The following is a 19,770-nucleotide window of genomic DNA, read 5'->3' on the forward strand; positions in this document are numbered from 1 at the left end:
TGTGTAGGTGGCAGATAAGAGTTTTGTTGCTTGGCAACACTTAAGTTTGGAAGCAGCTGAGTATGTAGTCTGAGGTTTATTTAAGGTAAATATGGGTGGGCAGGCTGTGCATCTTTTAGACAAGTTATATTACAACGCCATGGAAACAGGTTTCAGAGTGAAGCATGCTCAATTCATTTCTCACACAAATTAAAACCACTCATATAATTATAATGTGAGCAGCTCTAACTGATCAGCCATTAGGGATGGTTTATATAACTACTACTGAACTACTTCCATCATCTCACATTACCTGAAATCACTTCACTCCAAATTCACAGGACACAAGTTGCCTGATCATCTTTGAGATTCCCCCACCATTAGAGGGCAGTAGTGCACTTATTTTGCTGTGTGACATGAAATCTTCAGCCTGGTGAAACATCACATTTTGTCCTTGTTTATTGACAACCAAATGCACATACACCAATTTATTCAATTAACAGAATACACATGTTATATTGGAAGGCATTTGTCACAGTAGCCTTCTGGACCTTTATTAAATGAAACGTTGCTAGTTGGGCATTTGATGTTGCAGTGTGATCCTGAAGGGTTTTTATCTCATTTAGATTCAATTTCTCTTCATCAGTCATTCCTGACGACGCTGCTGGAAATATCCTGAACTCAAGAGAAACCAGAAATGGAAAAGATATTCAAAGAGATACGTTTTTGACATGAAAAGACCAATATGGCCACCAATACTTCTGCGCAGCTGGCACTAGTTTGAATTAATGCCTTCCATTTATAAATAGAGATATAACTGAAGTACCAATGAAGAAGTATGCACACACAAATCCACAAAATGTCAGTCCCAACAGATGGAGCAAGTCCTATGAATCGTCTGTTTGACCAGCTCTGTTGCACATGAGTTTGGCTGCCAGCGATCCGTATGTCGTAGGCTTTGCCTCAGGCTGCACTTTGTCCGTGTGCCTTCTCCCTGTGAACACGGACAGCAGAGCTCATTAGATGGATCCTGCTGTCAGGGCTGCAGACGTAGACCCTTTTCACAGCAGACATTTTGACTTGTCAAAGCAGGAAAAGCGCAGGTGGAATTTCTTAACATTAATGATGGCTGCATTCCATTTAGGTGAGCCTACGTCCAGGGCTCTGGTATTGGTGATGCTCACTCACTTAAATGGCTTACTTGGAGAATTAATAGAAAGGAGTCATACTTAACGTTATTGGTTGCACCTGTGCTTTTCCTGCTTTGACAAGTCAAAATGTTTGCTGTGAAATGGGTCTATTAGCAGTCGGATAAATCAAGGGTCACCGCCAGCAGATTCATACTGTTGCTGCTGGCTAATCAATACACCACGCTCAATAGAAGTAGAAGGGATGCACGATGTATATCAGGCTGATATAATAGGACATTTATAATACTGGTTAGTTATTGGCAAGAATGAAAATATGGCATCCATCTGCCAAAAAAAACAGACGAAAAAGAGCTAGCATTGTTGACTAGAGAGCCAAACGTGACGTGTACGATTTTTTACAGTTTTACAGACACAATGGCAATTTGCAATAAAGTGTTCCATGAGGCTGTCAGAGAGGAGGGTAAAAGTCTATAGGTTTTAACACAACTTATTAGAGCTATGGGATATTAAAGTATCCATCTTTGTTCGCTTCTTTTTCAAATAAAAAGATGTGAAATTATCAGTTCTCTTAAAGGAGACGTATTATGCTCGTTTTCAAGTTTGTAGTTTTATTTTGGATTATCACTAGAATAGGTTTACATGCTTTAATGCTCAAGAAACACATCAGTCTTCTCATACTGTCCAATGCAGAGGCACTGTATTCCCCCCCTGTCTGAAATGCTCTGTTTTAGCTCCTGTCTCTGTAAGGCCCCCCTTCCTGAATACCCAGTCTGCTCTGATTGGTCAGCTCTCACATGCCTGAGCCAGCACAACAGAGCAGCTACATCTATTCTTACGTGCCAAACTAGCCACTAGGCATAAATTATGTTAATGTGTGACATAGTGTGATGTCACTAAGTCACAGAATTAAAGGCGGAACTACTGACGAGGCACTTCAGGAGCATTGTTTTCTGTAGGAGACGGAAGCTTCTGTAGGTGCGGCCTTTTTAATGCTAGAGATTTTAACGCTAAACAGCGTTCTAGGTCTCCTTAAAAGGTGTTGGCATGAGAAGCAGGTCATTTTCGGTATCGACTTCAATCCCTATCGTGCATCCTCGTCCATACGTAACACAGTAATGTGAAGAGAGTTGATCAACAACTTACCAGGAATTCTATCCATTGCGATAAAATTGCGATCTTGCTGTTTTATTTTTGGTCTGTTTCGGGCAATCAGGAACACTCCAAGGAAAGACAGAAGACAGCTGGAAAAAAAAATTCAAGGAGGACTGATTCCATCTTACAGTAAATACCACATGCAATTACTGGTGTGTTATCCATTGCTTACCCAAAGAGGAACATAAAAATGTTCAGTAAAGCCAAGCCTTCAAATTCCTGGTAAAACACTATCCCTGCAAAATACAAAGGCACATTAAAATGCATTTCACTTCTCACAGAATATGAAGCTCATCTCAAGTGCTTTGTTTGTCAAATGGAGTCCAGCAAATCCTCAGCACACTAGGAGAGAAACAGGATTGATTTTTAACTGAATAGTGTAGTTCTTACAGATGAGTAGCAGCACAGAAAACGTCCAGGATCACAGATTAACACTCAGAGTATCAAATAGGAAATTTGTTTTTCCTCCTTTAGTAGGCTGAAGTGGGCAGAGAACAGTGTGTCTTCACCTTTCCTGTGCTCACATGCTCACTTTACTCCACAAGTCTCCTGATGTGACCACCATCGGGTAAAGGGCCAAAACAATGGCATTATCCAACATGGAACAAAGCTAATCTTAAAGGGAAAGTCCACCCCCGGATGTTCTTATACTGCCAGATACAACTCATCAGCAATTTGTTGTTCAATGCAGTCCATTGTGGGTTATGTGTGTAGGCGGGGGGGAGCAATAGTAATAAGAGCAATATCAAAGAAGGAGACTCTCAGAAAAGGTGAGAGTAACTCAAACACTACACGCCTCGCAGCTCTCGCTCTGTGATGGATGTCTGCCTGTATGATTATAGGACGTGAAAAGAAGCTGATGCTCTTGTGAGAGACTGACACCGAAAGCTGATGTATACTGTTGATGGTTTGGACTGCTGGAATATTTTCTGCTCTTACGCTCCACTGAAGCGGCACTAGAAATAGCTTGAAATGACGTCATGACACCAGCAGGTTGGGCAAGTTATCCACAAGAAGAATAACAAAGAAGAAAATGGATTTAGTAATGAAATGTCTCCAATAAAAGTGTTTTAGGGTGTTTTTCCCTCGAGATAAAAATACTTTTCAGGTACCTTTTCCTAATTCTTTTTAGATTAAATAAAGAACAGAGCACTCTTACTGACGGGATAATAAAGACCTGACCTGGAAGAATACACATGCTATAAATACTGGGGCTTTTGCTGAACAAGGGCTCCTAAGTGGCTGCCAGATACACGAGTGAATCATCATCTCGACTGTGTGTTGTCTTCCACTGTGTAGCTTCTTGACTCGATTTCAACTATTGACGCAGGTTTTGGAGTGCATCTCCATCAGAAAAAGTGTTTCTTAGTGGAAAAGGCTGAGTTTAAGTTGGGACTAAACATTTTCCTCTATACAAATGAAAATCCTGTGAACGTTCAGACAAGAAGACTACACTTTCGCATGTTCAGTCTAGTTTAATTCTCATGCTATCCTGTCATTCACTCCTCTCATCGTGGTCGCTCATAATCGTCTGTCATTATCTGGGGCTGTCAATTGATAGCAGCTGCTGGTATCAGCCGAGCACATCTATCCAATAGGACTGCGGCACACCTTCACTGTCAGCCTATCATCTTGCTGCTGCTCAAGGCAGACACCCTTCAATCACAAAATCTCCCAGTAGAGTCTAAGCACCAAATACTTTCTAACAAGACTCATTATCACATATCATCTGCTGAAATATTTTTTTGTACTTCATTCACTAGTCTCTCCTGATTGAACTTCAAAACTTGAGTTGTGTAACATTTCTGCATTCAAATGTCTCTCATCGACTAGACCTTAGCTGTATTGTTGAGTTGTGTACTTGCATTATCCTAAACCTGTCCGATGTTCAAACTCAGAGAAATACTACTTTTACTCAAGGTAATGGTGCGTTTTCCGTTTGGATAGCTGTCTCTATAACTTCCAGGGAAACATCAGACGATGTGGCAGAGAGCGAGGACGGAGGTTGGGGAACGTAACTAAACATAAGTGAATAAAACTACCAAAACCAAAAATGCATTAATCTCACAATACTTCCTGATTTCCCTACCCTGTTTGTGGCACTAAAACCACTGGTTCATACTGAAGATGTGAATCTTTATCTCATGGGTTCATATTTTGACAAATTCCAAATAGTTTTATGGAAATTTCAGGAAAGAACATTGTAATTTGATACAAATTACAGGGAAAAGAATCTAATTTTAATACAATTTTTTAGTTCTTATAAATGTACTGTTGTAAACATTCTTCATACATGTTGTATTATATGCTTGTTCTATGCTGTAGATTCATTTTTGCATGTTCAGGTGATGAGACTATAAAACTCGAGTTAATGGGTAGCTATTGATTGGAATTAATTAATTACAATTCTAATCATTTACTGTCTTTGTTTCTCCTGTAATTTGTACCATAATTAAACAGTTCTCTGAAGAAAACTTCCTCTGGTCCAGACTAAAAATCTTAAAGGAGCTCCATGTAACAATTTGGGGCAGTTTACATGTATTAATCATTTTTTTGCAATATGTGAGAGGATTGTAATGTTATGTGAATAATGAGACCTTCCCTCTCTCTCTCGGTTGCCTACCAGTCTTTGGACGATTTGTTAAAGTTGTTTAATGATACTGGACGGAGGATTTCTTTGTGTTCTCGAGTGCCTCATCTCAGCAACTCTCTCCGCTCCGCCAGCAGAGAGTAGTAGTAGCTAAGGGAGAACACCAATTAGCCCGCTAAACAAAAATGGTAAACCTATACCTGCTAAACATCAACATGTTAGTATGCTAATGTTAGCATCTAACTGAAAGCCTAAGGGTACAGACACACATGCACAAAATCAGAGAATAACTTGAAAATGTGCGTCTTCGCTTCTCGTGGAGTTCTGACTGATCTTTGATGCAAATTTTGCCTCGGCAGGCAAGGCTCACACCCCCGATTGGCGGATGTATGACCATACTCTAATCCAGACAAGCAGGGTTAGACTCTTGGTCAATTGGCCACTGCAGTTTTGTCAGTTTTTAGCTGCAGATTAATACATTAATCTGCAGCTAAATTTCATTTGCTAGCAAGTATATATGGCACCTGTTCAATGTTTGTGGGGTTAAGTAAAAACATGTCCCCTAGTGCAACAGTGTGGCTCAATTAAGTGTTTTAAATCATTTTTATACATCAACAGAGCTCTAGGCCACAGAATTAGATATCAAGTTATATCAGACTTTGCAAGAATTACCAGTATTGGATCATTGTTGGTTTGGGGGTTTCATGGGATATGTTAACAATAAAAAAAGACAGAATATCCCTTGTCTTATCATTTCAACAGAAAAACAGTAGGCTTTGAACCTGAAGAGTGACACCTTTGAGACATACCTGCAACAATAGCACTGGCAGTGAAAAACACAAAGTTGATAGGAACCACCTCTGTGGCATCAAACATTTTCATCGCCTGATTGAGAAATCTGTCGAGAGAAGAAAATAAGATTTAAGAGTTGCACTGAATATAATAACCTTGGTTATATGTGCCAGTCTGTTCATCCATCATAATGTTGAAGGTGTGCTGCAGGTACAATGTCACCATGTCCAATATATTATTTTTCTCAGTTTGTTCAGGAACTGGAAAGCAAAAATTGCTTCTAGCCTGTGGCAGACACGGGGGATTTGAGCAATAAAAAAGAGGCTGACAGGAAAAAAAAAAAAAAAAAAAAAGGTAGCAGAGAAGCAGAGAGAGAAAACCTTGACTAACTTGATCTGAAAGGCACAGGAGGCGACCATGACGACAAGCATGACGTAGAAGATGGGGTAGATGAGCTGCAGCTGGCCTTTTATTGACTCTGTGATCATCCCTGACACCGCTTTGACTGAGATGACTGTCAGAGAGGCTGCAGCAACACAGAAGCAACAGATTCATTTAGTTGTACAACTTGTAGCAATAAAGAACTTCCTTATTGGTTCATGCTGATTCGTAGGGGTGGTCAGCTGTCTCCGGGTGAGTTTCATAGAATTATTTTCTTCCATCATGCTCTGCTCAGCTCTTAACTGAAATGATGAGAGAGCATGGGTCCATTTTTGGTAGCCAGGCAACAAAGCAACCTCTGACTATCTAAAATGGTTGAATCCATAACCCCTGCCCTCAATCAGACAGCTTGCATTTGTTCATACCAAGCAGGGCCACCAGCAGCATCACAATGACGATGTGCTTCACATTCTTCCTCTTGTACAGATAGAGCAGGATGCAAAAGACGACGACCTCTATGAACTGTTAAGAGAGAGTGAGAGAGAAGAGAGGGGGTTTACGAAAATCATTAATGCAGATTCCATTTTCTCAAACTTTGCACACTAAATGAAACCCCGACTTGCACTCAAATTGCACTTTTACTGACCATTTTATCTGTATTACAAAGTGCTGCATGCAGGCAGCGAGCAGTGCACTTTAATTGAAACAAATGACCGTGGCAGAAAAATGAAATGAACTGCTGGTCTTTAATGAGAAGGGCCCGGGGCTGTCCTTGTGAGTCCAATAGCATTCAGCTGTTCAAGGACCTCTGATACAACACCACACAGCTTAAATGGATGGAGAATAAGAAAGGAGTACAAAAGTAGATTTGAGGAAAAAAGGAGCAAGCTGACCTTTAAATGTCTCTCGGAATCATCCTTGTGTATCTATAAATGTGTTTAATGGGAGGCTCATTTCAAGATTTCATCAGTCTTTTTCAAATCGATTTAAAAAGACCTGGCTCATTAGTGAGAAATACCATTTAATGCTACACACGCTGTGAACGACACCAAAACTGTCCTTTCAGATGAAATCATTTGGTAATAGCCTGACCTCTGGAAACAATGACAAGACAGTGATGGATATTTAATTTTCGTCTGATTAATCACCACCTCCAGTTAATCCCATGCCGTTGGAGGTTGTTCCTCCACAGGCTGATGAGTATTCAGAATGCATTGCCAGAAATGGAAAACAGCGCAGCCTTTTACACACCATCAATCACTGCAGCCAGAGGCAGCAAGACTATCTCAATTCTAAAACATCTGCCCATCCATCCATCCATCCATCTGTGTTTTCCTTATATCTGCTGGAACATGTCTCTTTCGTTTTTCATCCAATAGCTCGTTTCTCTTCTCTTCAGTTTGTTTGCATTGGTTTCGGCAATGAGGACTTGATTCAAAAATGGAATATGGTTGAGACAGAGTGAGAGAGAGAAACGCTGTGCACTGAATAATGATGGCGCTGCTACCCAGGGCACACATTTCACTGTTTACACCACTGGCTAGCACCCCTGATGAGCTGCTAGCTGTTATCCTTTCGGGTTTATGTGTGCCTGGTTTGATGGATTATGTGCAGATAATCAGTTGTTACACAAACAGTAAAGGGATATTGAGGATTTTGGAGAGAGATTTGGTGAGATAACTATTCAAGTGTTCAGTTTGTGGTGGGAAAAAATAAACTGAATCAACACTCTCTGACTGTCAACAGAATACGCTTTACAGAAGGATTATTTCATTTGGGTTGATTATGATGACTTATAGAAATAAATACAGTCTAAATGAAAAAAATACACAAGAAATGCAACAGATCGTCCTCTGTTCAAGACTACTACTGCTTTAATGAACATCAGATCAAAGGTGTCACACTTTCTAGCACAAAATACTGCTTCTTTCTTACTCCTCACTCTTGAATTACACAAAACGTTGTGTTTCTACAAGAGCTTAACCTGAAAGGTGATAAAACGCAGAGCTCCCTCTCTCTATCTGCTGCTATCACGGGAGTGCTGGGATCAATGGAGAAGCAGCAGGATGTGACCTTCACAGCAGAAATTCTTCCTTGAAAAACATCTGAGGTGTTTTCAGCCGGGACTGGCGGTAACATTTGGAGCTTACATTTACATTTTTGTGAGGTTTTGAGAGAAACACTTTGTTTCAGCTCCGTACCAAATCTGTCACCATGGTAACAGCTATGTTTATGCCATCCCTGCCTGGAGCGAAATAGGAATATGAGAGCACTTGGTTGAGTGTTAATGCACTCACAGACCCTGAGGTGGGGGAAGCTTTTTTTTTCTAATGCAAAAACAAAGACAGTCTTAGTTTCAACGGACTCGCTCCCTGCTTCATAAACAGAGAGCTGTGCCGTGCTTCCAGAGGAACTAAGAGGAAGATCTTTCATGGGTGCAAGGATTAATTACATCATCCTAAGAGGTCGGGTTATTCGTCCACTCTTTGACAGAGGAGGAATAAAAAATTAATACTTTAATTAACCCCTCAGAGCACTCCTCTTCTTGCGCCTCTCCCCAAGGAGGTTAAAGGTTGGGGCAAGCTAATTACAACCAGGGCAGGAGCTGCTATGTATATACTGTATATATACTGAGGATAGTACAGAAATACACAACAATATAAAATGATTCAGCCATACCAACAGTAGCTCCAAGGCAACAAGAACATGCTTACACATAAGATATCACTAGACTCAGGCAGGAGAGGTTTAAAAAGTTACATACTAGGTAAAGCAGGAAGTGCCAACTGACGGAATAGTACTGAACCAGATGGGCTGTGATGTGTGTGGAAGTGTGGGGGGCAAAGGTCACCAGGAGATACGTTCCCGTTATTGCCAGGGTGCCACCTATGAGAGAAAGAGAGCAGAGAGGGGTGAGACTGGAGTGAGAAGGTTGACAGATCCGTTGAGTCTAGCTTAACCTCAGAATATTCTTGGACTTTACCTTAATCAAGGAAATGCTACCACATGCTGAATGTAAATTTAATTGAATCTTTTTTGTCATTTTAAACTGGCAACAGAGATGTTTTTTGTTTGACTTATTATTATGAAATGAATGGGGGGATGATAACTAGCATCATTAAAACTTGTATAACCCTTTAAAAATGGCGCACTGCTAAAAAAAAAAAACAGCATGCTCTCAGTGATTCATAAATAAAACATTCATGCAATTAGATGTTTCCAACATGTCACTCAGAAATTAAAAGACAATAGTGAAAGTGGCAAAAATTGCTGATGGTTTATTCAGTAAACCAACAATAAGCTGGGCTGTGCGGTGCTGATATTAATTTTCCAATCTAGCAGCTGTAATGATCGTCATTGTGACGACCATCACATTCATGTCGTTTAGCAGCGGGCTCTACAAATTGTTATGACGAACAATAGCTTTTCATAAAACAATAAAACAGGATAGGCCTGTTGAAAAGATGGTGCCTTTTTGTTCCACTGGCAGCAACACGCAGCAATTAGACTTTTAACCTTGTGGATTAAATGCTTGCTTTCGATCCAAGCAAAACTGAAATATGCGTCCTCTGGCACAGGATGTTCTTCACACTGAGATAAACAGCGAAGTCACTTTGACGTAGCTGAGCTCCAAGATGTTACCTCAAATCTGAGGGAACACGTACAGTATGTTCTCAGGTGCTATGATCCTAAAGTGTTTGTGCTTACCGACAATGTCAGAGGGACGCACCGTCTCCTTGAGGAACACCACAGATATGATAGCGCTGGCTGGGAAGAGAAAATAGATTCTCGTCAGTTTAACTGCAAATAAAACATGCGGCACTTACTGTTACTCAAGTAGAATATAACACAGTTTCACAGACACACACACAGTATGGATTTTTAAAAAGCAATTTAACCCAGTTTAGACAGCAAATATTTTTACATTGAAAAATTGAACACCACTTGCTCCCTGTTGTTTGTTAAAATAAAATAACTGATGCTTGTCCCTTAACAAGAAAAACATAATTGGTGTTCATCCATTATTTGCAACCTCATATTCTGAATTGATTTATTTTTTTTGATGCATCAAGTCAGTTTAATCTCAAGCGAGATCATATAAATGATTGAATATCGACTTTATAAAAATACCAATTACATCAATGGTGTTGCAAACAGACTACACAGCTGACTGTGTGCATGTACACTGTAATTGGAGTAATCAGATATGACTGTGCAGCGTGCAATTTAGCCACTGTAATTTCTCATATATATCGCATGTACACACATTAAATGCAGTTACACAAACACACGAGCACTCAGTTGTGCTCAAGTGCACACTGTGAGACTATACTATGTAATGTGTGTCCATAGAAATAGAAACACGCACACACGATGCAAACACAATGCCTGACGTGTTTATTGATCAGCCTGATAAAATCTGTCAGCCTGCTCAGATAAATGGAACTCATTAGGACTTCATAACAGCGGCATCAAATTGCAGCAAGATGCTGTTGCATGTCACATTCTTTATGGACCCATTCATCAATATCATTGTCAAAAACTGCGACGCTGAGAAGCAATCAGTTTCACATGGGCTCAGCCTCAGATTAGTCTTCTTAATGTTTCCCCAGGATGTGCACTGAAGTGAGGGAGACGAATAAACATACAGCATTTGGCTATCAGAGAGACGGATAGCGAGGCGAGCAGATATGCATGCAGACACACAGACGTGCAGATAAACAGGCAGATACACAGATGGATGGCCACACAGGTGGAGTAACTGTCTGAGACAGAAAAACAAACTAGCAGACAAACAGGCAATGGACAGACTGACAGGGAGGCAAATAGATATGTAAGTGACAGCAGCCTGTCACACTAAGGAGGTCACTTTACAGAACACTGTTGCTGCCCCGTTGGAGGTCCTCAGCACCACTAAGTGCCTAATTTTACATCCTTTTCTGTCATTATATTGTTATATATTCTACCAATATTCCAGCAGAGCCAGCTGTGGCAGCTGTGTTTGCTGCTGGGAGATTTTGGACACAACCACAATGAGCTGCTGCCAGGCAGCCAGACGGGGGTGCAGGTGATGGCACGCAGACAGAGACAGACTAATTGAACGGAAAAATTGCTGGAAAACGCTGAAAAACCAGACAGGCAGGCAGTTTGAGTTTGTGTACAGGCTGTGCCACCATCATAAGGAGATTAGCTACAGAGCATAAACAGCTCAATATGTCAGAGACACACAGCATGTCATGCAGGGGATTACTGTGGTGTTGTGGTTTGACAGGCAGGTTCCCTACATGGATGTTAAACATTGTGGAACACAATTGCAGCCTTAATAGCAAACGTTTCCACCTGAGGGCCAATTTCTGGCAACGCTAATAAACCCAAGCTATGAAAGAGCTTTATCAACAACAGAGAAATTCAAGTTGAATTAAAGCAAAATACTCGTGCTGATAAAGTGTCTGTCAGAGGAGACATGTAAAACAGGGCATGGATGTGCACCATACCACAGGGACACTAGTGTCAAATTGGAAGTTTATAAAGACTCTCGCTGGTATTCCAATGAAACAGCCGCTTGTTAAATATTTCATACTGCGAGCATGTTCGCATACACATTTAGGACTCTGTCTTTGCCTCTGGGACCAGCTTCATCTAACAAGTAACCATAGCAACTCTATACAAAGTGAGATTCACACGGCTTGATAAAATGAGAAATGTGGCAACGGCAACCTCTGGGGTACACACTTCTGTCACTGCTCCTGTGTACTTATGGAGGTGTGCATGTGCTTGTGTGTGTGTGTGTGTGTGTGTGTGTGTGTGTGTGTGTGTGTGTGTGTGTGTGTGTGCATCAGATCAGTACTGCCCCCTCTACGTGCTCTCTCTCAGATGTGCAGTGATGGGAACCTCCCTGTGGGAAAACACACCATGTCAAACATTCTTTCACCACACAGATCTGACATGAACGGATGAAAGCAGCGAAAGTTGAGCTGTCACCTCCCAGGGAAGCTCAAATGTACCAAGTATTGTCACATTGCACATATTGTGCGCTCACAATGTCACAAATGACAAAAATAGTGACTTTTGAAAGCATCTGTTCTGTCATGTGGAAACACAAGTATTAAAGGTCCAGTGTGTTTGTTTTAGTGTTTAATCACCTAAAAAAAAAGGAGGGTAAGACAAGTGTTGTTCAGCTTTGGAATTTAATTTTAGATATTATAAAATAAAAGCTCTGAGTGACAAACCTAACTTTATAAAAATATCTTGATTTATCATCATTTTCAGTTGTACATTCCTCAAATAAAGCCAGTTGAATTGATCATCATCTGACTGCATCACACAGTGCTCAACAACACAGTGTATTCGATGCTTAAGTGCTGCAGGTCTGACATGTGCGAGCGACACTGATGCAGCGTGTGAATCGGTTTTCTGTTTATTGCCACCATGCCAGCCTCTTTTGCATGTGATGACATGGTATCTGACGGAGAGAGCTGATGCGCCGCTCCAGACAACAGCATTTGGGATGATGCTGTCATTCCTAATAGAGACTGGTGGGCTCTGTGGATGGGGACAGTAGTAATTGCTCTCCACGGAGCATCAGACTGGCAGTGTGACATGCAGGGACAGGCGGCTGACGGCAGCATCATCAGCTCTCACGATCTCCCTCCCTTCCCTCCCCCTGCTTCTGCTTACCACTTGTTATAAATCTCTGCCTGTTGTCTTATTCCATTCATATCCATATTCTCTCCTCTCCTTTCTCTCACCTCATCATCACCTCCTCGCAACATCCAGTCTCCTTTCTCCTGTCTTCTACCACTTGCCTCCCTCTTGTTTACTCACCCAAGGCCTCCCGCTGTCTGTCCCTCCCTCTGAGCCTTCACACAGCTCTTGGAAAACAGGCACAACAAGCGCAGCAGGAGCAGTGTGTGTGCGTGTTAGCCTAAGGAGCGTCTCTGGTCGAAAAATCCACCAGACCAGAGTGTTTTTACACACCACTACAATTATGCACACATTTGTGTGTGTGTGTACTCATTTGCCTACGGTGTGAGTCAGCGTGAGGTGAGAGGGGTTTTCACGACAGCACACAGCGGCGTGTATATTTTCCCTGGGCTCTACTTGTTAGCTCAGAGGAGGACAGTACATGTCACGGCTGCAGACATCTTCCTCTCCTGTCTCTCCTGTCACCTCTTCACGACTGGCTTCGTTAATTCTTTAAGACACAACTTCAAGACGGATATGATTTATGCACAGTCCAATGACACACTAGTTTCTGTAGTGATCAGTGCTTTTCACAGGGATTCTAATAATACTAAAATGGAAATGAGCACAGCAATTGTTTATACCTGTGGCTAAAAAGAGTCATCATGTCTGCTTTACAAATACTGACAAAGCATTGAGAGGTGACTGCTCCCAATAGATGAAGTGCTTCACTCCCGTTGTTGTGGTAAAAGCATTTTGTAAAATAATTGCTCACTGAGGCAAATACAGCATCATGCAAGGCTACAATGAACAAGAGGCGTAGCCTTCTTAATAAGATTTGTAGGTTTCGCTCAGTGCTTTATTCAAGCCATTCATCCACTTGCAAGACGTGACTATAGGAAAATCGTTTTGCAGTAATAGCTGTCATTAATATCCATGACTCACCACCACCTCCAGCGTGGCGAGTGATGGGTGGCGAGAGGTACGGAGCTAACCTGTTCAATATTTAACCTGTGTTTAGAGTGTTTGCACTGAGCTGTGCTGCCAGCTGTAGCGACCGGGCAGGCTTTGTTTTGATTGGCTGGTGAATCCAGCTTAGGTCATGACAGCTTTAGTTCACACAGTGGGCTGTAAAAATGATTATTTCAGGAGTAGGATGCTGGATTTATAATGTCACAAGTAATTGGACTTCCTGAATCACCCATATGTGAGGGGTGGAAATGTATATACTCGCCTTCTGTGTCCAGTGCTTGATGTAAGCGAGGAATTGGAAGAATAATAAAACCCCCCGTGCAGCTACACACTGACCTGCTGTGATCACAAGGTGTTGGATTTAATTTATTCTCAAAGCAACAGCATAAAGCTACAGTTGGATGTTTCTTTTTAAAGTGCATGTTTGCAAGCGTGAGAGACTCCACTGAATGAGGTGAAGACCTATCAGCCTCGCAGTGTAGGTAGTTGTGTAGTCGTGAGACACAGATGGAAACAACACTACTACTGTTAATACAAAACATAATGAATTCAGTGTATTGTTATGCTTTTGTTTGGTGCTTAAAAGGTGCTATGTAGATTTGTTCTGTCCATTTCTGTAGGAGAGAGACTGATAATTAACCATATAAGAGGAAAGACTCACCAAAACAGATCAGAGGCACTGTTGCTGTGTAGCAAAAAGGTTTACAAAAGTGTGCACATCCAAACAGGATAAATACTAGTTTCTGGAAAATAAGTTCATGTGCAAACAAAGTCATTATTTACAACATAGTGTAAACACCTTCCGTTCTACAGAAGCTTTTAAACCACTGCTCAAGGAAGGCTTATATGTGCTGATGGCAAATGTATCTTTAAGATGCATGATGTCACAATATTAACAAACAGAGTGTAGGGTATACACATCCAAATAAATTCTACAGGTTCTGGATCACAGACAAAGTAAGGGCAAAAGACGAAAGACCTGCGCACTGTACTGATAGCTCCCAGCAAATTTAATTTAAACATACTACAAGGAACTTTTAATTAGTTATAAAACAGTCTCTATTTTATACTGAAGCCTCTATATGACCTACATAAACAAACAAGACCATCAGCGAGAAGATCGACTATTTCTATAGTTATTATACAGTACAGACCAAAAGTTTGGACACACCTTCTCATTCAATGAGTTTCCTTTCTTTTCATGACTATTGACATTGTAGATTCACACTGAAGGCATCAAAACTATGAATTAACACATGTGGAAATATGTACTTAACAAAAAAGTGTAAAACAACTGAAAATACGCCTTATATTCTAGTTTCTTCAAAGTAGCCACCTTTTGCTCTGATTACTGCTTTGCACACACTCTGCATTCTCTTGATGAGCTTCAAGAGGTAGTCACCTGAAATGGTTTTCACTTCACAGGTGTGACCTGTCAGGTTTAATAAGTGGGATTTCTTGCCTTATAAATGGGGTTGGGACCATCAGTTGTGTTGTGCAGAAGTCAGGTGGATACACAGCTGATAGTCCTACTGAATAGACTGTTAGAATTTGTATTATGGCAAGAAAAAAGCAGCTAAGTAAAGAAAAACGAGTGGCCATCATTACTTTAAGAAATGAAGGTCAGTCAGTCCGAAAAATTGGGAAAACTTTGAAAGTGTCCCCAAGTGCAGTCGCAAAAACCATCAAGCACTACAAAGAAACTGGCTCACATGAGGACCGTCCCAGGAAAGGAAGACCAAGAGTCACCTCTGCTGCGGAGGATAAGTTCATCCGAGTCACCAGCCTCAGAAATCGCAGGTTAACAGCAGCTCAGATTAGAGACCAGGTCAATGCCACACAGAGTTCTAGCAGCAGACACATCTCTAGAACAACTGTTAAGAGGAGACTGTGTGAATCAGGCCTTCATGGTAGAATAGCTGCTAGGAAACCACTGCTAAGGACAGGCAACAAGCAGAAGAGACTTGTTTGGGCTAAAGAACACAAGGAATGGACATTAGACCAGTGGAAATATGTGCTTTGGTCTGATGAGTCCAAATTTGAGATCTTTGGTTCCAACCACCGTGTCTTTGTGCGACGCAGAAAAGGTGAACGGATGGACTCTACATGCCTGGTTCCCACCGTGAAGCATGGAGGAGGAGGTGTGATGGTGTGGGGGTGCTTTGCTGGTGACACTGTTGGGGATTTATTCAAAATTGAAGGCATACTGAACCAGCATGGCTACCACAGCATCTTGCAGCGGCATGCTATTCCATCCGGTTTGCGTTTAGTTGGACCATCATTTATTTTTCAACAGGACAATGACACCAAACACACCTCCAGGCTGTGTAAGGGCTATTTGACCAAGAAGGAGAGTGATGGGGTGCTGCGCCAGATGACCTGGCCTCCACAGTCACCGGACCTGAACCCAATCGAGATGGTTTGGGATGAGCTGGACCGCAGAGTGAAGGCAAAAGGGCCAACAAGTGCTAAGCATCTCTGGGAACTCCTTCAAGACTGTTGGAAGACCATTTCAGGTGACTACCTCTTGAAGCTCATCAAGAGAATGCCAAGAGTGTGCGAAGCAGTAATCAAAGCAAAAGGTGGCTACTTTGAAGAACCTAGAATATAAGACATATTTTCAGTTGTTTTACACTTTTTTGTTAAGTATATAATTCCACATGTGTTAATTCATAGTTTTGATGCCTTCAGTGTGAATCTACAATTTTCATAGTCATGAAAATAAAGAAAACTCTTTGAATGAGAAGGTGTGTCCAAACTTTTGGTCTGTACTGTATATTCTTGATGCCCATCATTGGATCAGTTTCTGACTCATCCAGTTTGGATTAAGTCATAAAATTAAAACATTTTTTGTGGCAGAGGGCTGAGGATGAATTGAGGTCTCAGCCTGAGGGAAGAAAGCTCCTCTGTAGTCTGGTGGTCCAGCACTAAAACAAAGTTTATTTTGTGTTACCACCGTCATATTACAGTTATTAATCTTACATAGCCACAAAAAGATACATTACCCCCTAGCTATGCATCCTGCAAACAGCTAAAATTTGTAATTAAAACAAAATTAAGATGCGACATGAGGTAGTGATGCTCATTCTGCTTTTGGCCACAGGGACTGCCAGAATCAATAAAAAAATCAAAGTTCCTTCTGGCAGCTTTAACCATGCAATATGTGAGTGGATTGTAATGTGCAAAGAAAAACTAGACCTTCCCCGTTTCACTTGTTGCTTCTGCAAGCCTGTGGGCGATTTGTTTAATTTGTTTAATGCTGCTGGACTACTGATTCCTTTCTGATCCGACTCGGGTTGGATTTATACAACTGTCCAAAGGATGTGACTGTCAGTGTCTCTCCGCTAACAGAGAGCAACTGTAGCTAACATTAGTTTTTGAAATGGAGTCTGCTAACATACAATAAAAACATAAAGCTATGTGCACAACACAGAGGTTCCACAGATCGCCTTTAACAGGACAGAAAAAGCAGAAAAAAAATGATTTATTGTTCTAGATTTTTCCTATGACGTTTGACTTAAAAAATGAAAAAAAAATCCCTTTTTGGTTGATCAAGCAGATGTGTTCAAGTGGTGGCGATGGGTCAGCAGTTGATTTTATTGTAGAGGTCACAGCCAAGAAGGTTGGGGACTAATGCAGAAATTGATGTATTCTTAGTAATTCCATTTAATGTTTCAGTTAATTTACTTAATGTTCATTTTTAATTAAACAAAGTTCAGTTTCAGTTGCCTATGTAATTAGAGTTACAGCCAGGACATTTAAAAGGATGAGTTTCTTGGAGAGGTTACCGGGGAAACGATGATGGGTGATACTTAAAAGCCGACTGCACTTTCAGTGGGCAAAGCAATAATAATAGTGTTTGTAGTAGTCACACGATAAAATTGCTCAACTAGATCTTTATGAATCAATGATGTGCCTCACCAATAGCTCTAAGAAAGAGGATTAGTGTGCTGTTCCCATGGAAAACATTGCTTCGGGTTGAGTGGCAGGATGCACCATGCAAGGAACTTTACATTTTAGGTGGAAGATCTTCAGTGGATATGAATTATGAAACCTTTTTGCAGTCCCATATTGTTACAAATTTGACCTCCTTGGTTAAATTAATCCAACCTTTGAATCTTTTAAGGTTATTTTCTCAAATTTTCCAGTAAATGACAGATGGATCCATATCGGTACGGTGCTGATAGGGAATAGATTGATAGATTTGTATGGAAATTTTGTTTGGGAACATCCAAACAAAAATAACCCATTCTATATTGATTATGGTTTTTATCAGACATCAAACAAAACAGTAAAACCTTCCAGACTTCAGCATGTGCAGTAATGTTAGCGCTTAGCAGTTAGACGCCTGTTTATGAAAAGATCACAAGCAAAACAAAAGACTTCACATGGCAATGATTCCTGTTGTTCCCCATCGACAAAACCTTTCCTCCTGCCGATATGCATGGATAATGTATAAAGGAAAAAAAGGTCACGCTTACCTATGACAGACACACAGCCCAGCGGGGCTATGAGTGACGCTGGGGCAAAGCCATATGCAGCAAAGTTCCCCAGCTCCCCAACACCCATGAGAGTCACACCGCACCACCACATCACTGAGGTGTAGTAGGGCTTCGAGCCACGCTGGGCCTGACGGACGTGGGCATATTTCTGTCAGGGAGAGAGGGAACAGGAGCCCGGGGCATCAGTCACATTAAGCAGATCCAATAACTGGAGAGCTGCACAAGACAAACTCTAACATAAACCACAGAGATAACCTTACAGCCGTATATAACACTTGAAGAATAAGGTGCAATTTAAGAGACAAGCATTACAGAGGCTAAATAAACTACACCATAACACCCCTTGATGATTAGCATTTCATCTCGGAAGTAGAATGAGACCAATTAAGCAAATCAAGGGGTTGGGAAGCTGTACAAGGCAAACACAAATGCATACTTCATAATCACTGACAATTCTATCCGTGGAAACTTACACTGCTTCAAAAACAATGAATATCAGCCCTTTTTAGCACTTTTTCGCAATTAGTTGAAGCTGTCATGCCTTCTCAATCCGTCTTACACACCCTGCGTGCCACTGCTGCAAGGACCCCAATTACAGTCATATTGCTAACTAACTAACTAATTAAATTGAAATACTTTTCTTTTGTTTAAAATCCACTTCTCTGTATTTCTAATTATAATAGGCTTTACTGGCACAAAGTCACGTCTGCTGTCTGCTGCACAAAGCCTGCTGTGAACATGTCAGCAGATCACACAGTCAGCGCCTGAGTCTATGTTCACTAAAATCCTGATGAACACACGGAGAGCCTGCTAAAGAGAGCACGCTGCAAACTGAGAACAGCAGTCTCACAGTACTTAGAGAGGGAAAAAAATGAGTCTTTACAGGCGTGGAGTGCCTGCTGCTTGCCAAGTGTCTACTGTACAGCTGGATTCCAGTGTTCCTACCTGTATGTTGAGTGAAATGCTGATGAGGACATTCCCACATATGGAGACGATGATTCCCAGGAGATAGGTCTGTGGGAACAAACAGTAAACAGGCACAGATTAGGTGACGCTCTACTTGTCACACAACAACTCTAAACACTCCATAACACTCCCTGCAAGTCTTCCCTGCAGCTGTCACATCTGTCATTTCCATGACGACCAAAGACAGCGTTGTTCCATTGGTGCTCCATTCAAAACCAGGCACCAGGCTTCTATATATATAAACGTTCAATTCTCAGACACTCACATGCAGTACATTGCAACAGACACAACACAGATATTTAACAGAGATATGGGAAAAAAACACAAACACTCCCTCACCCTCTTAACTCTCCCACGTTATACGACACCGCACAATGGCCTGGATGCAGGTTGGTACACACCTTTAGACACACAAACACCCTGTCATGATACATATTTAGGGTAGACACTTCAGCTGAACATTTTTAACTTCACCATGAAACTTTCAAAGTTGACTACTTTCTTTCTTTCTACTTTCTTTCTATTACTTCATGTTTAAATATGCAAATGCAAAGACATTATCTCATGAAACACGTGCTAACATTTCCAAAACTGAAGTCTG

At 41.2% G+C, this 19,770-nt stretch overlaps 1 protein-coding gene across 2 annotated transcripts in view; it reads right to left on the minus strand.

Moving 5' to 3' along the window:
• Positions 1–420: 420 nt before the first annotated feature.
• The window catches only part of nipal2 (NIPA like domain containing 2), a 28,949-nt gene continuing 9,599 nt past the window's right edge, over positions 421–19,770 (minus strand). Inside the window, exons 2-12 of one of the 2 annotated variants that reach the window (XM_084358048.1) lie at positions 19,509–19,570; positions 19,149–19,217; positions 18,183–18,351; positions 9,754–9,813; positions 8,810–8,931; positions 6,471–6,567; positions 6,055–6,190; positions 5,682–5,770; positions 2,455–2,518; positions 2,274–2,371; positions 421–973 (exon numbers count right to left, since the gene is read on the minus strand). In XM_084358048.1, coding sequence (XP_084214174.1) covers positions 867–973; positions 2,274–2,371; positions 2,455–2,518; positions 5,682–5,770; positions 6,055–6,190; positions 6,471–6,567; positions 8,810–8,931; positions 9,754–9,813; positions 18,183–18,294 — 885 coding nt within the window. In that variant the 5' untranslated portion in view covers positions 18,295–18,351; positions 19,149–19,217; positions 19,509–19,570 and the 3' untranslated portion in view covers positions 421–866. The remainder of the gene's footprint in view (positions 974–2,273; positions 2,372–2,454; positions 2,519–5,681; positions 5,771–6,054; positions 6,191–6,470; positions 6,568–8,809; positions 8,932–9,753; positions 9,814–18,182; positions 18,352–19,148; positions 19,218–19,508; positions 19,571–19,770) is intronic. The other variant, XM_084358047.1, reaches the window with a different exon arrangement.

Source organism: Pagrus pagrus (genome assembly GCF_965226575.1).
Source record: "Pagrus pagrus genome assembly, chromosome: 7".
Classification (NCBI taxonomy): Eukaryota; Metazoa; Chordata; class Actinopteri; order Spariformes; family Sparidae; genus Pagrus; species Pagrus pagrus.